General features: G+C 44.4%; 1 protein-coding gene across 16 annotated transcripts in view; it reads left to right on the top strand.

The window, feature by feature from the left end:
• Positions 1-22242, top strand: part of MTSS1 (MTSS I-BAR domain containing 1) — a 117184-nt gene extending 94942 nt beyond the window's left edge. For 2 of the 16 annotated variants that reach the window (XM_072034314.1, XM_072034318.1), the window contains 9 exons: positions 1709-1866; positions 3137-3244; positions 4168-4265; positions 6221-6431; positions 13745-13864; positions 14871-15065; positions 16966-17130; positions 17528-17690; positions 19260-22242. In XM_072034314.1, coding sequence (XP_071890415.1) covers positions 1709-1866; positions 3137-3244; positions 4168-4265; positions 6221-6431; positions 13745-13864; positions 14871-15065; positions 16966-17130; positions 17528-17690; positions 19260-19957 — 1916 coding nt within the window. In that variant the 3' untranslated portion in view covers positions 19958-22242. The remainder of the gene's footprint in view (positions 1-1708; positions 1867-3136; positions 3245-4167; positions 4266-6220; positions 6432-13744; positions 13865-14870; positions 15066-16965; positions 17131-17527; positions 17691-19259) is intronic. The other 14 variants (XM_072034323.1, XM_072034325.1, XM_072034322.1 and 11 more) reach the window with 10 other exon arrangements.
• The last annotated feature ends 1003 nt before the right edge of the window (positions 22243-23245 follow it).

Here is a 23245-nt window from a genome sequence, read left to right on the forward strand (position 1 = left end):
TGCTTACAGCTCTTCTCCAGATATGAGAAAGGGCCTGAAATGTACAGAAGAGTCTTCAAACAGAAGGGCCCAGTTTGCTTCCTAAGGATGACAGATGAGGAGGCACGGGACCTTCAGAGACCCGTCCAAATTCTTCTATAAATTGTTTCTGGTGGATGCTAGTTTTGAGAGAGGAAGGAGATAACTGCAGCTTCAGAGCACACTATTTTTAAAGGGACTTACTTCCAAAGAGGTTTTATGACCCCACTGCCCCAGTCGGTCTGATCTGGAGGACCAGACGGGTGTTCATGCTGGCAGCCCGGTACCTGGGTGCCCGTGCTGGTGTTGCACCACGCGTGGCTCTTTGAGGGTGCATTTCAGAGCTCTGTGCATGGGTATCTGCAGGTCCATCTGGGCTATGTGTGGCCCTGAACGGAGGAGATTTGGATGTATCCAGTCCATAATGCCTCTAAGCCAGCATGATTCTTGTTGTTCCCATTCCTGCTCCCTTTCCTGCTGCTCTGGCAATGTATTTCTGCTGGGGAGCTGACGACTTCACCTCACTCTAGAGTCTGAAGAAATACATGTACATGTGATGATAAGGCAAAGGTGTTCCTCTGTAACCCTGACCTTGAGTCATTTGCACTCCATGCTAAACACGTTAAGAGACTTTTTCTGCCTCATGCTCATAGTTTGAAATCCTCCGTGCACAAAGCTGGTTGTCCATACAAACCGATTTTGGGTAGCTGCAACTCAGCCACCATTTTTCAATGCTATCTTCCTGGTATTTAGCATCAGCAGAATGGAAATGTACTTGGCATACTTAATTTGCTTGTGTTGGTTCTAGGAGATTTGAGACAAACTTACCCAACAGTGGTTCTTTACAATATTTAGGGGTGTAAGCCGCATGAAAAGATCTTACAACTACAGCAGTATTGGCTCAGCAATGCCATGGCTAAGCAGCAGGCCTTCATGACTAGAGGAATGGCTTTCTCCATGGTGCAGAGCAAGTCGTTGGTGCAGAGTCAGGTGCTGAACTGTCACAGAAAGGTTTGGTGTCGTGAGTTGGCTGTAATAAACACAGTGAAGCTTTTTGATTGCAGAACATCAGATATTTTCTTCCATAGGCAAATACAGATGGTACCAGACGTTAGCACGTTTTTGAGATGTTGGTAGTTTTTTGGGTTTGGACTTTGGAATGAAAAAAAGGTGTTTTGTCAGTTGCTTGTGTACAGTATTGAATCCGGTGGTCCAGAGATCAGTAACACACCCCTAATATCACCTCCTATGGAAGATTCATTCACTCATTTAGTGACTCTGCAGAGTTGCCATTAGGACCTTGCTAAGCACAAAAGTAGGAAGGAAGAGGGATGTATCTTGGGTTATTAATTAATACCCTCCCTAGTAAGGCGTTGATTTTTCAAGGATGATCTGAAGGGTGTTTTCAGCTAACACTTGGAGAAAGTCCTTCTGTGAAATGCTGTCCTTGGCTTGTTCAAACCTTTGCATTCAGCTGGATTTCTGTTCTATGCAAAAGGGAAAAAGATGCTCTGAAATGATTAATGCAATGGGGGAAAAATGCCTGCAAATCTGAATGAAGGGGAAATGCTGGTGGAGACTTGAATTGCAAAAGCACAGTCAGGCAGCAGTGCTGACTGAAAACAAGGTATTCCTCTGTGTGGATTCACAGGTATGACAAAACGTGCTCTCGCTTGTTTCCCGCATACAGGACGGGGTGACATTCAGCCCCAGTTGGACAGTGCTTTACAAGACGTCAATGATAAGTACCTGCTGCTTGAAGAAACCGAGAAGCAAGCTGTCAGAAAAGCTCTGATCGAGGAGCGCGGGCGATTCTGTACTTTCATCTCGATGCTGCGGCCTGTAATAGTAAGAGCTCTCCATTTCCAGTCGGTGCTGTACACAGATTGTAGAGGTGGCCAACAGCCCCTACAAAGATCAGCTCGTTTTATCTTTGGAATGAATGTTTAGAGCCATAGAGACTAGCCAAAGTTCAACTTGCATTTCTGCCTAGGAAGTGGTGAGAATTGGGCACTTTTGGTAGTCATTTAGAGTAATTCAGCATCTGAAGGCACTGGGTGCTTCAAAGAGGACTAATGGGGAAACAGTGGGCCCAGAGACTTACGTGGGCTTGATTTCCTCCTGCATATGGACTTAAGATATTGCTAATGCACAGCTTTTTCCACTGCTTTTTTACTTATCATCACATTTTAATATAAACCTTCCTTACTCCTACTCTAGTGCTAGGACTGATAAATTTTTCAAGACCTCCCCTGTGCATATAATGACATTATCTGACAGATTGCAGCCTGCTTTCATGCAGTTTGCTGGCAGCTCTTTTCCTCCTACATGACAGCTTTTTCAGTTCATTGAAAAGGTTTAAGTATATTTTCCTAATCTCAGGGTGTTTGAAGCCCAGCGATGAATTGCTTGTGGCTTTCTGCAAGCGTGAGGCATTTCTGAAGGGCCTTCAGTGAACTGGGAAAACGTTCCCAGTGCTTGTTTACAGAGAGCATCAGCCTCAACAGAGAACCATGCTCACAGAAGTAGGAAGCTGATGCCCAAACAGGTGGAGGTAAATCGCAGGGTGGGGACCTGATCAAAACTGCCATGGTAGCAACAGGATTACTGTGGTAGTTTATGGTGCCGGAATTGTCTGAATTAGCTGTTGACGTAGCCTGAGCCAGAGAGAATCACGGATGTATTAATGATCCTTACCTGTATAGTGTCTTTATCTCAGAGTTTCCAAAAGGTACAAAAAGGTATGAGTTTAGCTCCTGCTTAAGTTTGAGGTTAAAATCCTTAAGATACAGTAGGGAGTATACATAGAAGAGTTAAAACCATTCCAAGTGCCACAAGAATGGCACTCTTTCTGGTCAAAAAGAAGGCCAAGATTTATGTCACTGATGAGGAAGTGGATTTCTGGGCCTCAAAACTCACAGCAATCTTAAAGGTGGCTTAAAACTCTGAGTATTTCCAAGACTCTTTCCTAAGTAGTGGTTGTTTAACAGACAAAGAAAAAGCAGTTCTGTTGGGCATTCCTACGGTCATCAGGAAAAAGGAAAAGGTCATGTATTGTGTTATGGATCTGATTTTTAAAACCAAGGCTGTGATTAGCCCTTTTCTTTTGTCTTTTCAGGAAGAAGAAATATCAATGCTGGGAGAAATAACTCATTTACAAACCATATCAGATGACCTGAAAAGCCTCACCATGGATCCACACAAGTTGCCATCTTCAAGTGAACAGGTTAGCTTGGAAAATGTTTTTATTTTTAGCTTGTAACTTTTTTTTTATATTAAGAAAAAATACTCATATTTTTTATATTGAGAAATATTGACTACTAGCATTTAGCAGCTTGGTGTTACATTCTGTAGATGCTTCACTTCAGCAAGGTGTCATTTTAAACATAAGAAATTTAAAAAAACAGATTTTGAAGTACCAGCCAAGTGCTCGTAAGCTATTTGGTGAGACCTGTGTGAAGTGGTAGCTGCAACACTTTGATGTATGTAAGTGAAAATGCCCAGCTTCTGTGGAGAATATTTGAATGGGTGTCACCTCCTCACCCTACACTTAAACATCCCTGTCTTGATGTGGTTACAAGATTGCTGGGATTTGGTATCTTGATGGAGTCTAACATTTGAACATTTTTCCGTGCTTTTCTTAAAATGCATAGGAAAATGTGTATCATTAAATGACTCCAAAAAGGACCTTTGACTTCAGCTGTGTGAACTCAGTTTTCTTGTTATACCTTAAGACCTTTATCATTGACCTAAAAGTATAAAGGAGGGAAGCTCTACTGTCAGTAAATATTGGATCTTCAATATTTTTCTAATGTGAGTTTTTAAATGCTATAGCTATTGTAGTTTTTAAGAGAAAAAGAAAACCAACAGCCTACAATATGGATAAAATAAATCTCCAGTTTACTTTTTAAAGATTTTTCCATTCAAACATGAGCATTCCTTCTGTGATAGCAGTCCTAGTATTAAAGTATGGTAGTTTCAGGAAATCCAGAGATGGAGCTGCCTCACCTCTGTAGGATCTGTAATATGCACAGTCAATTGGCATTGAAAGTTTACAGTGGAGACAAATGTTGTGTGACAAGCAGATGGTTTCTGCTAATAGGAGAAAAAAATTCCATGTCCCTGATGCTATTGATTGTCTTTCATCAGGTAATTTTAGATTTGAAAGGTTCTGATTACAGCTGGTCTTATCAGACTCCTCCATCCTCTCCCAGTACCACCATGTCCAGAAAATCTAGCGTTTGCAGGTAAGTAGACTGGTAATGTTTAATTTTAACCTGAATGGGGGCAAAGGGAGTTCAGACTGTGATATGGATTTGTATACATACTTAAATCTTAAATAACAACTCTTAATGAACTCAATCCCTCATGGTCTTTATCCATGTGAGTGTGTGACTGGGAATACTGAAAAGGATGGGCATGACTGAACAACTTTTGAACTCCAGACAACTTGACAATGCTTTTGATTCAGTTCTCTTGAATCCATTTCAGATCAAAGAGCAGACTGTACTGATCTAAGCTCTGAGATTGTTCGTTCATAATTTCCTTTTCTGTTTTTCGTATGATGACTTTTTAGATTATTCTAAGTAGCTGTTACTAATCAGTAAGTTAAACTGTTTGAAAAGGAAAAATCATCCTTGGCAATTACCCTATCAGTCTGGTAGATGGGAATGCTTTTTAATACAAGTTTTTCTGACTGTTTAATGCTGTCTAATGCTGTCCTAAAATATGTTGAAACACTGGATTCTGTCTATGCTATCTCCGTAAAAAACTGTTTTCTCTCATAAAACAGTTTATTAGCATGTTGCCCCTGTACCTGGTGTCTACATTTACTCTTTCCTTTTACTGAAAAGGAAGATAACCTACCGTGTATTCTGCTCTAACACCTTCATAGTTGCTCTCAAATGATTTTTTAGTTTGCTTTATGAATAATGTACTACAGGTTCCCTGTGTATGAGCAAAGTTACCTCTAGCATGTCAGAGCAAGCGAACATGACGTTATGTATCTACTTGTCTCTGCATGCGGATATATATAAAAAAAAACCAGCAATACTTTTATATATATATGTGAAAACATGCATACATAGAGCAATGGGCACAGGCTTAAAGATGCAATATCCTGAAGCTGTAAAAGAAAATGGCTAAAAAAAATCGATTATCTGGTCCTAATCAACCTAATTTCATGTGGTAGAACCAGCGTGGGCACCGTTGTGTATGGGTAAAACAAGGCAGAGCTCCTCATCCTCTGCTGCAAGCTGGCTTGTCCATCTTGTGTGTACACTGGATTTGTGAACAAGAGGTGCTGTCCTAGCCCACGTACCTTTCAGAGCCATCCCGTTACCTAGTCAAAGGACTCTGCCAGTGAAAGTAGGAACCTGCCTTCAGACAGATGCACCCTACTAGTCCTGCTTAGCCACCTCAGCAGCAAATTTTAACAGCTCCCACGTTGTGGTTGGCATGTCATTGCTCCATCAATACAGGACATTAACAATCAATTTCTTTGGTTCAAATATTTTTTTAATGCATATTAATTCGAAGTTTTAATTTTCTGGTGGTCTTTCTTACTAACTAAAGCTACAGAACCAGAGGTGAGACTTCACTGAATATGTGTCATCACATGTTGTTTTTTTCCTGGTAGAAAGTGTTTATGTGAGCAAAACGTGTTCTAGGCACTTCGAAGTATGGGGCTTTGGTAGTGCTTTCAAAAATCTCACACGCTGGCCTGCTGATTGAACCAAACTGCAGAGTTTTAGATGAACCACGATGCCTTCAGACCTTTTGCTAGAGATGCTGTTGAAAATTTGGTCCTTGGTGCAGTAGGAGAGAGCTGTCAGCAAACATTTTTTGCACATGTTTTGTAAAGGCTAGGGAGGGCATGTAACAAATCCCTTCATCCATAACCTAACTTGGACTGCAAGTCGTTAGAGAATACGATCATTTCAGTGAAATTCAAGGTAAAATGCCATTTTCTCTCTGGTCACAAGGGATACTGCAGATGCTTACAGTTCTTTACTGATATATATGTGCATATATATATATATATTTAAATTTATTTTGTCAACATTTTTTCTTTTCCGGTTTATGCTGCCTGTTGCTAGAGACATGTGGAATGTTAATTGTACTGTATATGGGTCTCTCCCCACCCCGCCCTTGTGTCTTTTCCTCTCCCCTTTCCTTTCTTTGTTCCTTTTGTCTCTCACAGCAGTCTGAACAGCGTTAACAGTAGTGATTCCCGGTCCAGTGGCTCGCACTCGCACTCACCTAGTTCACACTATCGCTATCGCAGCTCCAATCTGCCTCAGCAGGCACCCATGAGGCTGTCCAGTGTGTCCTCCCATGATTCTGGATTCATGTCCCAGGATGCTTTCCAGTCCAAATCGCCATCCCCTATGCCACCAGAAGCACCTAACCAGGTACGTGCAAGCATGAGAACAAAAACCTGAGCGTGAGCTGGACTCTCAAACTTGGCTTGCCTTTCACAAAAGCCTGTGATGTGATTTTGGGGTACCTTGGAGTCAGATTAAGTGCTGAGGGTAAGGTTTATCTCACTGCACTTCATCCATCTAAAAGTTGGGCCTCTGGTTGGAGTGATCTGTGCTGCTTTTGCAGTTAGCACTGAAGAGAGGGATGGGTCACTCTCAGGGACTTTGGTTTTTGCTCTGGCCCTGGAGAGAACCTCGATGCCTAACTTTCAGATGGGTACAGAGGAGAAAAGAGTAAGAAATCCCCGCCTGCTAGAAGGAGTGACCATTCACTTTACCCACTGAAGTTACCAGTTCATATACTACACAGATTGCAGGTTGATAATATCAGATGGCTGTTTATCGTTTAATCGACAAAAATCACTGCCAGAATGGCCTTCTGACAGCCATGGTATTGATACTGGTGGCTTTGACAACAGGGATACTAGTGTCTCACCAGATGGACCCCTACAAAAGGCCAGGAATGCTCAGAATACCATTAACAACACCATTTGAGATTGGTTTTGCCATTTTTGTCTTGACTTCCAGTTCAGCACCTTGCAGAAATCAGGTTTCTGCATCAAAACAAGAGGTATTTTTGATTCTTTATGGAACTCTTAAGAAATATGAGCAGATTTTCCTTTAGTTTAATAAACGTAGTTGTACTCCTTTTCACGTAACGGGGAGTAGATGGTCATGTAGCCGATAATTAATTTAATCCCCACAGTCAGCAAGCAGCTGACAATTTCAGTATTAGCTGTCACCAAGTGCCACCTGCACACTTAAGCTACTCTTAGACCACCTTTGACAGTGCACAAAGCCCTTACTGCCTGAAGAACATTTAGTAAGCAGCACTCACAGTGAAATTTTTAGGGTATCATTGAAAACAGCACTGGTTCATTTAAGTTTGGAGCATATTCTCAAGGGAAGCTCAGTATTTTTTTTAAATATGTTTACCTCTTTCATTTTAATAGAAATGCTTTGTTGTCAAACGAGTACATCTTCTACACTGTCCCCAGTCTGGACACATCAGCATTGTCTTTATAGATGACAACCTGAAGAACTTTGTGCACACTAATAAAATGAATGTTTTATTTAGATTGGCTATGGCTAACCTAAGTGAAAAAAATAAATGAGCAATAATAAAGTAAACTGGAATAGTGACAAGGTAAGGATGTCGACTTTTAAGATACGTACATTGGTTATACACTCTAGCATCATCTTTGGTTTTCATAGTAACCACTGCACCTGCATAAAAGGGTGGTAATCTACGTGATGGTGCTATGTTTGCAGATGAGGATGTAACTTTGCAATTGCCCCTACCTACCATGGAAAAAACCCAACACCTCTCTTTGCAAGTTCCCCTCTTAAACAGGGGAGAGAACTTAGGCCGGTGTCAGCTGGCAGAACATCCTGAAAGTCGATGGAGTCACGCTGATCTACACCAGCTAAGTTCACATACTTTCACTTCATTTTAGACACTATCCATAAAGTTGCAAACCGATCCAAGCATCACTCGAGCTATTCATGAGCTGTAGAAGGCTGCAGCAGTGTGGCGTTGACTTGACAAGTGTAGTGTGTTGGTATAACAAATAGGTATGTGCTCTGTATGTCTCCAGTTCTGTGTACCTTTACGCAGAGGAAAAGGTAACAGATCATTGCCTGGCCGCTTCATCTTTGCTTAAGTGTCTCGCTTTGTGTGTTCAGCACTAAGTAAAATATGTCTGTGTCGTGCTGACGGATAACCGTGATTGTGAGCTTACCGAGAAGCTGTTCAATTTACAGCGTTACTTCATGTTGTGTGTCTCTAACCAAACCGACCTGCAGGCCTTCCTCTTGGCATTGTGCTTTTGGGGCTGGGCGGTGGGAGGGAGGAGCAGTGGCAGTGGCTGCTGACTGCTTCTGAAACACTGATGTCATGGTGTGCAGCAGGGACACTGAGAAAGCAGAAAAGCAAGCTCGGGAATCAACAGAGGAAATGAAAAGCTGGGTATCTTGCGCAGGTGGACGCTTGGCTGATGTTTGCTGGCTGCATGCTGTGGCATCTGCCAGCAGCAGTAGTTTTTAAGGCAGCAAAGCCAATTTTCTTTTAATAATGGATTTTAAAAGAAAGTGGAGGGGATCTGCATAAAATTCCCAAATCATGGGAATTACACTGTATGAGCTACGTGAAGTTTTTATGCTCTCACCTGCATTTTCGACAAGAAAGTGTCACTGAAAATTAAACATTTTATTCAGAAATCACAGATGGGGGGTAAAATTTTGAAGAAGAAATAAGGAGAGATTTAAACAAGATACAGACTGTACCAGAGAAGAGATGAGTTGCAAAACGAAGACTGCTTTTCAGACTATGGTTGAAGTCTTCATGGTTATCACACTCTGTGTAGAAGACAGGAAAAAGAGCTATTATAAAGCCAGGCTCTGCCCTTAGACAGGTTTGGTGGGATCTATTTTCTGCAGCATTACCTTTAAGGTCACTGGGAGGAAAAGTGTTAGCCTCTAACAGATAGCTGTGCATTCAGAAAGTGCCCTGTAAAATAGTTTAATCTTAATTAAGCAAGTGCAGTTGGGTGAAAAGCATCACAGATCACTTTCTGGAGCTGAGTGGTTTCTCTAAATGCCTGGTTTGAGGTCAGCATGGTCAGCACTGCCCTTGGCGTGTGCTGAAACCACGTAAAGCCCTGGGCAGCCCTGCTGCAGGGAGTGTAGGGTAGGTCTTGGATGAACATCCAACCTGCTTGGTGCTGCTGACCTTACACGTAGGCACACGGGGTCTGGGAGTATCTGCAATGAAGTTGTATGGAAATAGTGGTTATGTTGTGTTAGGGGATGGCAATACAGAGATTCACTGGACTTGGAGTGAACGTGAGTGGTGATTTTCATAATGTGGAAGTGAACGTGGAATTGGATTGTAGAGGCTGCTTAAGACTTGGTGGGGGTGAAGGCAAGGCAGGAGAAAGAAGCAGATGAAGAGGGGGAAAAAAAAACACAGCAAACTCTTCAGGTGTTGTCAAACAGCAGAGGACTAAGTCTTTCTTACTAGAATACTCAGGAAATCATTTTTCCTTAAACAATAAAACAGAGGGAAACTAGTTGTGAACTTACAGATTTGGAAGCTAAAAAGATCCTGCTTTTGAGGAGGTGGCGTTGCTTGAAATAGCTTGATGTTAGAATAGGGGAAATATAGCTAGAACTATTCAATTGTTCATCTAAATTAAGAAACACCTCTAAAGTAAACCCTTAAAACAAAAGATAAGGAAAAGAAATGCATCTGTCAATTACCACCAGGTTCTTGTTTCTCCTAAAGTTACTTTTTAAATCAAGTTCCCCAAGGGTTTGTCCCTGACTAGATGAGTAGAGACACGTTTCTGGAAGTGAGACAGATCGAGGAGGTGACCTTAAGTCTCTGTCCTAAGCCTTTTGAAAATTACCTGATGTGTCTTCTCCGGACTGCAGAGAGACATTGGACCAAGCTCTTTATTAGGATTTGGTCTTCTGGGAAAATCTTGCCCAGAAAGCTCTACTAGAAGATGAAGAAGGGAAGGGGTTAAGAAAGCAATGCTGTGTTTGAATGGAGAATGAGAATATGGCAAGGGATGCAGGTAATCCAAGATAACTTCAGTCCTTTTATAGGTTAGTGGGACAGCAGATGGAAACTGTAATCATACTGCCCAGCAGCTCAAAATACAGTTAGTGGGGGGTTGGTGGTGGTGTTTTTTTTGTTTTTAATACATCCTTGTTGGAATTCATACATAGCACACCAACAGCAGGACACTATCCAAGAACAAGCCATGGAATAATGTCCGAGAAACCAGAAACCATGCTGCATGTGTATAACATACACCCAACAAACTGGTTGTTACTGTGCAGGGCACATTTTTAGCTTCGTGCTGATATTGTTAACTTGAAGGTTTTTCTCAGAAGAGATGGTTTGATAGCTGAGCAGAACCAACATTATCACAACTGTGGAAAAAAATCACCTCCTGGGGTTGACGTAGCTGAAATGAAAGAACTAATATTAAAAAAAACATTCAAATTAAGCAATCATTTTAAAAATGAATCAACAAAAGTCATCTGGGAAAAAAAAAAAAAAAGCCAAATTTCTGACTCCAGGGGATCTGGAGTAGAAATTGCTCAGCCTGGTGTTTGTCTGTGTGTGTGCTCCTGGGGCACACGTGTCCAGGTGGGTGTGCATCTAGAGCAAGCACTCAAGCTCGAAGCCTTTTTGCCTGAGCAGTAGCCGTGCGGTTTCTGTGCTCAGCCACTCATGTACTTTCTGCTAAGAAATGAAGGGTGGTCTGTGCTTCCCACACCCCGCTCCTCCCAGCCTTTCAAGACTGCAGTCCAATCCAGGCAGTTTTTTCTTGCCATATCATCACTCTTGTCTTCTTTACACTTCTCCTTCAGGACCTCGGCATTCTCTGTCTCCATCATTTTCTCACTGTCTTAATCCTTTTTTAGCAAGACCTGAGGCACCCTTCCTGTGTCATGCGAATTTCTCAAGACAAGGAGACGTGTTTCCCTGCCACCACGTCTTACATTTCCTTCAACTACCACGATGTTTTCTGCAGGGTATCTTGCTTCATCCTTTGCCTGACTTGGCCTGTTGAAAATGGCCATGCTGAGTTTGGTGTGAGTCCTTCTTTCATCTTTCTTTCACCTTGTAGTCACATCACTGCAAAAATAAATTTGCCATTTCTGGGCTTTTTCCCCTAAACATGACATAAATTGAACAAATCTTTGCATCTTCAGAAGTTGTGTTTTTGGCCAGTAAGGCCAAATGGAGATGATAGAAAAACCAGCTACTGGCTACATGCAGCTCTATTGCTAGTAGACCCTATTTATGACCCATAAAATTGACTCTTGATAGATTCTTGATAGAAAATCTTGAAGCTTATGGCTTGTAAACAAGAATTGTCTATTGAGTGTAAACTCCAAATTCTCAGTTGTCATCAATGGGATATCCGGAGAAACCAAGGTGGCGTAACATGGTCCTCAGAATTTGGATACTTCCATGTCTGTCCTGTCATGGGCAGAGTACTCAGACCCAAGAGGGTCTTTCAGTGGTTCTCTTGGGTAATAAACATGAGGTTTCAGAAAGCGGTTTCTGAAATTACATTCTTGTCTTTATTTTTTCCTAACCCAAGTGTAACACTATTGGGAGTGTTCTCATGGTGTGTGTTCTCAAAGTTTCTTCTGCTGAGCAACCTAGAAGAGGCCAAACTTGGACATTTATTGTAAAAAAATGAATTTAAGAGTAGAAAAAGTAGGCTTATGTCCACTTAGTGCATTGTAGTTATTTATGGCCATCACCTGCAGCTGATGTTTTTCAGTATTCTTGTTTTCAGAGATCTCTCCTATTAAGGGGTTGCTTTAAATCAAGAATATGACAAGTTACACAAAGTGTCAAGCCACTGCATCACTGTATCCCACAGAATACTTCTCATTTTTCTCCTGAAGAGCTACGTATCATTTGTTGTAGCTTCTTCTGATCGTATGTTCCTCTCACCCCTTTGAGATGAACTCGAGATGAATGGGCATCGTACTGCCTTCGGAGTACAAGCTTATCAATAACCTAACCACATTTGCCAGGTCACATGCAGATCTGATCTGATGCCAGCGTAAGATGGGATGTGCATTACTTCTATAGAATAATCCACTGTATTACATGCTGTTTGTTTTTTTTTTTTGTCTTTTTCCTCTTTCTTTTCCTTCCTTCCTTCCTTCCTTCCTTCCTTCCTTCCTTCCTTCCGAGTTCTCAACAGCCCAATAGTCTTCAACAAAATCCTTACAACAGAGGTGTCCCATCTTGGCATCTTGGGAGATCTACGTCTCTTCTTACATATGCAATTAGTTATACATTCTTTATATGTAGTTCATAGTGAGCAGTGAGTAATTATGACTCTGCTGTGTCTCTTACCCTGCGATAATTTTATTGCAGCCTCACCCCAAGATCTCATCTAAGGTTAACTGGTGAAATTGTATTTTAGATGAATTTTCCTCCCTCTTCAAAATTTCATTCCTTGAAATCCGAGGCCTTGCTACACAAACTTGAGCACAAGGGGGCATTTCTGGAAATCCCAGCCATTCTCTGTGCTGTCCTAAAATAAAGTGACGGTGATATCCTTACATAAACTTACTTCACAGGTCTTGGACTACAAAAGGATGAATGATTCTTGCTGATGTTGAATTTCCAGACAGTGAACAGAGCTCAGCACTGTCCTGACATCTTTGCTGTCAGTGTTCTTGACCATTTCAAAGCCCGTGGTTGGCCCTGACCCCTCCTGAGGGTGATGCTGCTGTCGATGGGGAGATGTGCAGTAGCGTTGCACTTGGTAAAATGCTCCACGTGGTTATTCACCTTGGAGTCAGGCCTGTCTGTAGGTGAACTGGATGCTTCTGCAGAGGTCTTATAGCCGTGAATGTACATAAAGGCACGCACTGAAAAGCAGAAGAGAAGCCCCTTGTTAGGAGCTAGGTGGTTGAGCTGTTAGTTTCCTCCCCTCTCCATCCAAGCCCCTGATATTTTCTGTCTCCGCTGCTCAGAGGAGGTGGCTGGCAAGCACATGCCACCGTTTATGCCCTCAGCAGAGTACATGGCACCTTCGTAGTGACTGCTGGGCAGAAAGGTTTGAGCTTTGGGTGTATGCATACCCCCGGCAGAGGCACATGCATACACCTTTGGGAACCTCCAGCCCTGGTAAGTATCGCTTCTTTCTCTGTTCCATAATATTTGAACTCGGATGAGCTTTTCACGAGTGCCGTTGCAGGTCAGGATATCCGAGAACTTGTGCCTGTAAGTGACATTTGCTGCTCTGTGTCTTAAACCTAAACTCGATGCCTTTGACCCACCGATGATCTGCTTTTCTGTACGGATCAGTTGTCTTGGCGCACTGCATGTTTGGACCACGGGTCCCCTCGGCTTCTTGCTCGGAGGCAGCTAACAGAATCGAGGCGCTGGGGTTGCGATGAGGAGCTGAGGGCGAGCCCTCGCTTCCCTCATTCTCAAGCAGCGTGGCAAGTTCTCGCACTAAGCAGCTGCCTTGTTGCGTTGTAGATTTCCTCAACGTTAGCAATGGTTTTGAGCAGTTTCTAATTGTTTTTAAAACCCTAACCCTCTGCTTCTCTCATCCTTCCCTTTCTCCTGTGTGTGTCTCTGTGTATGTGCTTTTTGTCTTTTTTTTTTTGTTTGTTTGTATTTTTGTTTTTCTTTTTGGTGGCTTGTGTATCCTTTCCCCGCCTTGCGGTGCTGTTTTACGCTGCAGAATTCGTCCAGCTCTGCCTCTTCAGAAGCCTCTGAAACCTGCCAGTCAGTGAGCGAGTGCAGTTCCCCCACCTCAGTCAGCTCAGGCTCCACCATGGGGGCTTGGGCCTCCACAGATAAGGTGAAAAACTTCATCTCAAAGACATACGAACCTACTAGCTTGTTATCCAAACCCAGCAACTTTTGGACAAAAAAAAAAAAATGTGCATGGGACACAGCCAGGGGAAGATGAGAATGGGACCTGTTGCACGCTCCCTTCAAAGTGAATCTGTTTGAATGAACCACAGTGACACTTGCTTTTAAACTTGCTGCTAGGGGGAAGCTACAAATTGGCCATTTTATGGAGTAATTTTCTAAAAAATCTCATTGTCCACCTTTTTTTCACTCCAAGAGACCATGGAAAGGTGCCTAAACCCAGCTGGGTGCCTGACAAAGAGCATCTTGGCCGGGTTTTTCTGGTTGTGGCTTCTCTCTGCCGTTAGGTACGATGCATCACCCAGCAATTGGCGTGTATTTCTGAACAAAACAAAAAGAAAAACAAAGCACCGTGCCAGAACATGGTTGGACTAAATTCTGGGGGTACACTGTGAACCGGGGGAGGCAGTGAGAGCAGTGTCCATTCTCATCTGCTCAATCCTTGCTGTTGGGTTTTTTCTTTTTCGTTTTTTTTTTTTTTTCTTCCATATCATCATGCAGCCAGAACATGTCATTTTCCAAGGCTATACGCTTTTCTTCTCTGTCCAGCTACACAGAATAAATGCCACCGATGCCAGTGCCTCCAGTATTGGAAATGTTTCTGTGTCTGCAGACTAAATCAATTGCCGAGGCTTTTCACAGTGTGCCACTTCCATGGACAGAAGGCAAAGCTGCCGAGCCTGGAGACAATGACTGCTAGATCGATGTCTGAAACTTGTTATACCAAATAACAATTTTCAAGCCATCTCACTTCCGAACTGAGCATTGTATCAATTTTCTGTTGTTTATGTGCAGCAAAGCTAAGATTTTCTTTCTTTATTTTACGATGTGGAAGTTTTCTCCCTAGAGCATCAGAGTCGCAGTGTATTTTCGTATTCATTCTGTTTATATTAATTTCTCTGTTTTTGTTTGTTTATTTGTTTCGTTTCCAGTTGTCTAATGGGTTTTATCACTGTAGTTTATCAAGTGACCCATCCGTAGCTTCAGTTGGTGCAGGTCCTTTCCCTCATTTCCCGCCTGTCTCCCGCGCGTGGACTCGGGCTCCCTCAGCCCTCCTTCCAGACTACGTTCATTATTACACCATTGGGCCAGGCATGTTGCCATCATCTAAGATCCCTAGCTGGAAGGTTTGTGTTCCTTTTGTCGTGGCAAGTCCTCACCTCCTCATGCCGAGCGTGCGCACGGTGGTTGTTGCTGCTTTCAATCCCTGTAATTGCGTGTTGATTTGCTCTGTTGGTGAATATCGCTCTGACCGGGCGCTGCATGGGGCTAACCCAGCTAAAATCCAGTCGTCAATATTTCTCAATGACCTCGCCTAATCCTGACGGTTCAATAAGAGATATTAAAGCTAGGGGAGAAGGAATAGAGTAGTTCTGGAATAAAAAGTGAGATTGGTGAGGGCTTTCTGGGCTCTATTCAGCGAGAAGAGAGCTGGCTGAGCATCCTCAGAGCTCTCACTAGAGCAGGGAAGAGCTTCCCCAGAGAAATCACTCGTTGAACAACGCGGTGCTCTCGCTGCAGCTGCTGTCCTCTGCATCCCCAAGGGCATGCCCTTGCACATCTGGCTGGAGGGGTTTAAGATTTTGCTTGCTTCAGGCTGAAAGCGCTGCCACAGCTTGTGCTGGTGTCTCAGGTGAGACCTTGAGACGTTGCCAGAGTGCATCACCTTCTTGCAGTTGCTCCAGCTGGATCTGCAAGGATCTTCCTCCACACCAAAACGTCTCTGCTCTGCCAGGGTCGTGACTCTCACCCCTGCCAGGCAGTTCCCTGGGGAGGCTGTGCCCTGGAGCTGCACAAGGCTGTTTTGCAGCTGAGAGTCGCTGCACAGCTCTTAGGTGCCTGTGGAGGGTTTGTGATACCACATATGCACTCTGGGACCTTCTCGTATGTGTAAATCGAGGTACCTCGGTACAGACCCCTGAATCTCTCTCTCTCCAGCAGTTGGAGACTGAGGCACAGGCACAGGGTGACCACAGTGACCACAGTTTTGCACTTAGAGGCAAAGCAGAGCTGCACAAGGGCTCATAAAATGAAAGACCTGTGTCTGCACAGGGGCCTTCTGTCACTGCAGCTGCCTCGTGCTTCTCATGCACAAGACTGAGACGTGTCAGTAAAAATTTAGAGTGTGGTCTTCAATCAGCAGGCTGTGCAGAGGCTGCTCAGTAGCCAGCTGCGGCCGCTGGTGGCCATGTGGCCAGTTCTGCCCCACAGGCTGCTGCTTCTGGCTTTATTTTTAAAGCACACGCTGTGCTAGGGCTGGGCCCTTTGGCAGCTGGCACCCGGGGAGCTGCTGCTTAGCAGAGGTGCTGTGTCCCAGCACAGGGCGCTGCCGAGTCCTGCAGCAACCTGTGGGCTCTGGGCACTTTGGGGACTTTGCTTAATAGAGCCCTGAGTGAGGCCAGTCCTCGTGGCCTGAGCAAATACAGCACCAGGAACTCAGAGCCATTCCTCAGTACAGGTCGTTATTAGGAAATTCAGCTAGGAAGTGAACCGAGAGATTACCCAGAGTAATGTCTGATGTGTAAAAAAAATAAACAAAAATCTGTTTAAGCCTAATTTTTCAGAACTATAATCATGTGTAAGAACACATAATATTAGAAATTGTGTACAGCTAGCATTGCTGATTGGACATCTGTGTATATTTTATACCATATGCTTATGCTGTGTGCCAGTGGCTTTTGCATTTGAATTTCTGAAAATATAGGCTTTAACACCGTGCAGTCTTATTTAGAGGAAGCTATAACGTTAAAATGTTAAATATCTTCATAGAAGAATGTTCTATGAAGAATATAATTCTTCCATAATTCATAGGTAGAATAGGAAGTTTCGATTCCCTTTAATGAAGGAGATGGGTTTTATAAGCGAAGATTTTTAATACCCTCAAACTTCATTAATTTATGGCCTTACTCAGGCACATCAAGTTTGATACGTAATCTATCGCGTTCAAATCGCCCTTTTGCTCAGTTATACTTGTGATTAAGGTGCAATCTCTAAAGAAAGCTGTCCCTAACGGGTGTGTTTCCTTAGGACTGGGCCAAGCCAGGCCCGTACGACCAGCCGGTGGTGAACACCCTGCAGCGCCGCAAGGAGAAGCGCGAGCCGGAGCTGAACGGAGGGGCGCAGAGCGGGCCGCCCGCGCCAGCCGAGGAGGCCCAGAGACCTCGGAGCATGACGGTGTCGACTGCCACCAGGGTGAAGCTCTAATTTCAGACTTTTTTCTTTTTTTCTTTTTTTTTTTTTTTGCAGGGGAAATGAGGGGTGTGCTAGCTCCTGCCAGTGTTCTTTGACGTGCTTTGTCTTGGCACGTGTTTGTCCAGCAAGCTGGGCTGGTGCGGTGGTGATGTGGTCAGTGGAAGTTGTGTGGGCTTGAGAGAGTAAGACACTGAGAGAGTAAGATATCTGTTTGTAGAGCATTTGTGTTTGCAGAGCAGTGGCATCCCAAGGAGCACCTGTTTCTAAGCCCAATAAATGGTTGGACACTATCCTGTTGGATCTATTATATTGGTGATAAGCTCTGCTTGGGAGAAGGGACAGCCAAGAGCTGGTGAAGACTGAGCAAGTAACGTGTCTCCTTTCTGTGCATAACCAGCAGGGTGAGGAGATGGAGTCGTGCGAGGAGCTGGCGCTCGCTCTGACAAGAGGTCTGCAGCTTGACACCCAGAGGAGCAGCCGTGATTCCTTGCAGTGCTCCAGTGGCTACAGCACCCAGACGACAACTCCGTGCTGTTCAGAGGACACGATCCCATCTCAAGGTACCCAGTACTGACCCGATGTGCTACCCAAAAGCTGTTCTCTCTCTGAGTCCTTTCAGCCAGGCCATCGTACACTCACACCCCAGCACCAGGGAGCTGTATTCCAGCAGCCATCACGGGCCTTGTAGTCAGGAAAGGGGTGAACATTCCTTGTGTGGGGAGAGGACGAGGGAGCTGGGACTGCTCAGCCTAGAGAAGAGAAGGCTCAGGGGCAATCTGATCAGTGTTCATAAAATGTGAAGGGTGTTAAAAGTCTGGGGCCAGGTTCTTCTCACTGGTGCCCAGCAGTAGGGTTAGAGGCAGCAGGCACACACGGCAGCACAGGAGGTTCTGTCTGAACAGGAGGAAAAACTTCTTTACCATGAGGGTGACAGAGCACTGGAGCAGGTTGCCCAGAGAGTTTGAGGAGTCTCCTTCCCCAGAGGTACTTACAGACACGTTTGGATGCACTCCTGGGTAATGTTTGCCAGGGGACCCTGCCTGAGAGGGGAGGTTGGGCTTGATCATCAGAGGTGCCTTCCAACCTCAGCCATTCTGTGAGTGCTGTCATGAAATGTTTTCCAGCCTGGAATGCAGCCTGGATTAAATTCAATAGAAGATTTAAATTTAGTAAGTTAGGTAAAATGATGCTAGGATTGCATCAAACACTTTTTCTGGTGGTAGTATCCTTTCCGAGCTATTGTCTTAGCAAAATTGCACTCTCGTGAGCTTTGCTTTCTCGTTCCATCTGTGCTCTGATTCTGTTCTGTTTCCTTTTGTGACCTTCTATTTCCTACACAAACAGAAGTTGTTGTAGCTGGAAAAAGAATGCGTTGGAGACCTTAACTTGGGGATACCTGGGAAGTTGCACCAAGGTATTGGGTTTTGTGCCATTTCAGACCCCACAGGAAGCTGAGAGGGGCTGAGTTTGGTGCTGACAGTGCAGCAAGGACGCTGTTTGCTCAGCTGAGCTCAGCTCTGCTGTGCAGCCACAAGAGGCAGCAGGGCTTGCAGAAGGCCTAGCTTGGCTCAGCATTTACTTGGAAAGGAAGGAGCCTGATGCAATTACTGAAGCTTAGGCTGAGTTTTCAGAGCTAACGGTTGGGATTTACTTTGTTGGCAAAATAACCAAATTTGCTGCTGAAATCACTGGTACACCGTCCCCTGAGCCCCACGCTGCCTATTATAAAGTACACGTTTTAGTCACTGGCTGTTTGAAGTATTTGTAGCTACAAGTGGTAACATATGGCTTGTAGGATGCCAGTTTTAGTATCTTAGTGTTGGCAACAAACACCGAGTCTTCGTTACTTAATCAGTTCTTCTTAGAGAAGGCACCGAATGTGTTCCCTGCTCATTCCCTTTCCTGAGAGACCTGAGCATGTGTAGGGTTGGTCTGCTGGAGTGCCTGGCCTCAGCCACACAGCACGACAATCTTGGTCACCACGCTTCAGACTTCATTCCGCCTCGAGGTGAAACCTCTCGTAATTGCTACTGACCTCTGGGCCCTTCTGGTTAGATGTGCTTTTAGCCTTAACGACGTGACTCGGCCGCCTTCTCCAGTTTGTTCCTAACTGTGTCATTTGGCATCAGTTTCAGATTATGATTATTTCTCTGTGAGTGGTGACCAGGAGGCAGAGCAGCAAGAGTTTGACAAATCCTCCACCATCCCAAGAAACAGCGACATTAGTCAGTCGTATCGCAGAATGTTTCAGACCAAGCGTCCCGCTTCCACTGCAGGTCTGCCAACCACGCTGGGACCCGTCATAGTCACCCCCGGCGTCGCCACCATCCGACGGACGCCCTCCACCAAGCCTTCGGTCAGACGCGGCACCATCGGGGCAGGTCCGATTCCCATCAAGACGCCGGTGATTCCCGTCAAAACACCCACGGTCCCCGATATCCCCGGGGGGCTGCCCGGCACCCTCGCCGGGACCGAAGAATGCCCCGAGCAAAGCCTGGAGTCTCCAGCGGCCGGAGATGGAGGGCAAGGCGTGGGCAGCATGCCCTCGTCCTCGTGGAGCGGACAGGCCTCCGTCAACCCTCCGCCGTCGAGCCTGAAACTGAGCGCTGCCGACGAGCAGAGGCAAGCGGTGCTGGAGGGCGAGGGGGAAGAGAGCGAGCGGGATGGTGGCAGCACCCTGGCGCCCGGCGGCCAGCTGGAGCTCGATCCCGGGGACCTGAGCCCTGGGGATGTGCCACAAGGTGAAGATATGCTCAACGCCATTCGGCGCGGCGTCAAGCTGAAGAAGACGACCACGAATGACCGCTCAGCACCTCGTATCTCCTAGGGGCGAGAGAGCTGCCGGAGTACTAGCCGCCGAGAAGGAACTGTGAGGAAACCAATTTGTCTCTATCCATTCCAATCTGTGATCAATGAGGTTTTTTTAAGATGCTCGGTAAACAGACAGTCTGGAAGTACTCTAAAAGAGCAAACAAGGTGAAAGAGCGTAGTAAGACATAATCTTCACTGGTGTTTTAATTTGTAAATATCAATGATTTTGGTTCTGCATTTTTTTTTTGATCTAAGTTACACTTTTAATTTTTTCTGAAGGTGCCAAATCCCATTTACCTTTTTTATAACTCTTTGTAAAGTTTTAAATCATAGGCGAAAAAAAAAAATAAAAGTCGAGTAGTTAACTTCAGCAAAGGGATTTAATGAAAATTTGGCTTTTTGCAAGCTTTTGTAGAGCGCCTTGTAATAGTGAGGTTGAAAAAAAAAACAAAACAATGGGACTTAATTTAAAGTTTAAGTCAAGCAGTAAGGAATAGATCCTCATTTAAGTGTTAAAAAAAAAAAGAAAGTTTGAAAAGCAGGAATGAAAATTGACAATAAAAGCAATATATAATGCAAGGAAGAAACCTGCAGTTGGTAGAGTATTTGGGGGTAGTGGGGGGAGGGAGATGCCATCAAAATAGCAGATGCTGTTGCACAAGAGTAGCCTAGTAGGAGTAATTACTAGTAGCTTCATGGTAAATGCATCAGAATAAGCCATATTGGATTGCAGTGTTTTGTTTCTGTAGGGTGTTTTAAAGACTGGGTTTTTTCCACATTTCTTTTTGACTGCACAGCAGCAACTCTCAGTCACATGCATGCAGCCTTAACTGTGTAGGCTTGGTTCTTCCACCTCCACTTTCTGTTCCACTCATCCTTTCACGGAATACAAACAAGGACGACAGGCTTAAGGCAGTTATCAATGTGAAAACATTTTTAAAATGCAAGCAGGGAGTTCTTAGCTATTATCAAAATGCCTTTTTCTGACCGTGCCCAGCAGGCTGGGCACCTTGGAAAGCCCAAATATTTTGAGAAAACACTTACCAATTTGACAGGTGTAACCAGCTTGTGATCTAATAAACTGCGAATGTTTCTTTCCAATACAGGGGCTTGTTTTTCTTAACTTCTTTTAAATGGCAGTTGATTGGCTTTTTTCTTAACTACCGAAAGCAATGGGGCAGCGGGTGGGGGGTGGGGAGATTATACAGTTTTTTATTTGGTAACACGGGGAGTCCGACCACTCCCACCTCTTTTTTTGTACTTTAAGTCATGTTTTTTGGAACGCTGTTGATAGAATTATTAAGAGTTGGATTTTTTCCTTCAAGTAACAGTAAGTTACTGCTGCAATACCCGCTTCCTAAAGCTGATAGAAATGTGCAGACCCCGGGGCGCCACCGCTGCTCCGATCCGTCTGCCCACCCGCAGCTGACCCACTCATGGGTGGATACCAGACCCGTGCCTCTGGGATGGTGAAAAAAGCACCAAATAACACAGAAAAGGGGCAGGTTTCCACCAAATGCTCTGCAGATTTCTGTTGGCTTCGGACTTACCCACATAACCTCTTATGCTTTGATACATAACTGCATTGGATGTGAACCTTCTAGTAACTGTGTAGTCGCTGTGTTCGATATAACATTTTACACTGCTGTGGTTGCTGACCTTTTTTTTCTTTTGTTATGGCTTAAAAGCAAAAAGAAAAAAAGAAAAAAAAAAAAAAGAAAAAAGGCATGATTCTTAGAAACTATTAAACCTTCCTTTCTTTGAAAAACAAGCTCCTTATTACAGAATATACTAAACAGTAGTGCCTGTGGTGTAGCCCACCAATCTTGATTCAGTAGCTGATGCATTGTGCAAATGAGGCTTTGAGATGGTTTTTGCATAAACAAAAACTGCTAGGAGATAATCTCAATAGTTAAAAGTGTTATTTAAACCTTTGAAATAAATGGATGTAACTGTACCGGAGTACAGCTTTTCACTTGTTTAGTTCTTAAACGTTAGTATAATCAGTAAAATTTAATATAAAATGTTGCCAAATTCAATGTAGAAAGAATGTGACAAAACACTTTGGATAGTTCTATTGTTTGTGTTTTTGCATATTGTAAAAGCAGTGTCACAGCTAAAAAATAAAATGTTTCTAATGGTAAATTATTGTGGTTTAGTTGCTAGTTTGTACTGAGAGTTGACCTCTCCCTGTGCAGTTTTTTGTTCTAAACTGGTATAAATAATTGCTGTAAGTGTGTCTCCCTTCTACATTGTAATGATTGCTTAAGCCTACGTTATAAATAAAGAACTGCTGGAAAACTTCTGCATTTCGCTTCTTGAAGACTCGCGGCTCCTAGAGCTCTGGATGTCAAGGTTTCCTTCATCAGACCTCTAAAAACTAGAGGTAAAACTGCCTGAACTCATGGGATGGGACAGAGACAGTCACCAGGCAAAGCAAAGCAAGGAATCCCTTCTCCTGTCCCACCCCCAGGCCAGCAGGGCTCCCCACGTGGTGCTGCCTTGGGAAGACAAACACCACCACTCCCAGCACCCCCCTGCCTCCTTCTTTCCCCCAGCTGCCATCGCTGAGCATCCCTGTGGTGAGGGATGTCCCTTGGGGCATTTGGGGCCAGCTGTCCTGGCTGTGTCCCCTCCAGCTCCTGGGGCACTCCCAACCCCTTGCAGGGCAGCACGAGGAGCTGGGGAGTCCTTGGCTCTGAGTGAGCGCTGCCCTGCAGCAACCGAAGCAGTGGTGTGCTGGCACCACTATTTTCATCCCAAATCCCAAACACAGCAGTGTAGGGGCCTCAACAAAGAAAATTATTCCAGCCCAAACCATGACACTGCCAGAGGAAAGTTGTTGCTGTCAGTTCCACGCATGCTTTCAGCCAGAATTTATCAAGTGCAGCCCAAGTGCCAGCTCCCACACAGCTCCCAGTGATTGAAGACTTCTTTGTTGCTGTTGTTCAGCCTTCTCGGGAGCAAGTGTAGTGAGGGAGGGCAGCGTTCCCACATGGAGCTGCCAGGCAGCAGCCTGATTTATTTCCTTGCCACTGTGACAGATTCATTTTTGTCCCCAGGTTTCCATTTGTCATGAAGACATTAAAGGAAAACTCAAGGTGCTTTGGCTGGAAACCCGTCCTGTTGTGAGGATTTGAGCTTCATTCCCCGTCTCTTTATGGCTGTTACCTCATGCACTGATCGGCCAGGCTGAATCATTGCAAAGCACAGCCCTGCCATTCCTACACTGAGCGTGAATTACCCGCATCTAGACACACAAAATGCACAAAACGCTTGTTCTGTGGTGTTCCTGTGAGCATAC

This window comes from Anas platyrhynchos, chromosome 2 (assembly GCF_047663525.1).
Source record: "Anas platyrhynchos isolate ZD024472 breed Pekin duck chromosome 2, IASCAAS_PekinDuck_T2T, whole genome shotgun sequence".
NCBI classification, from domain to species: Eukaryota; Metazoa; Chordata; class Aves; order Anseriformes; family Anatidae; genus Anas; species Anas platyrhynchos.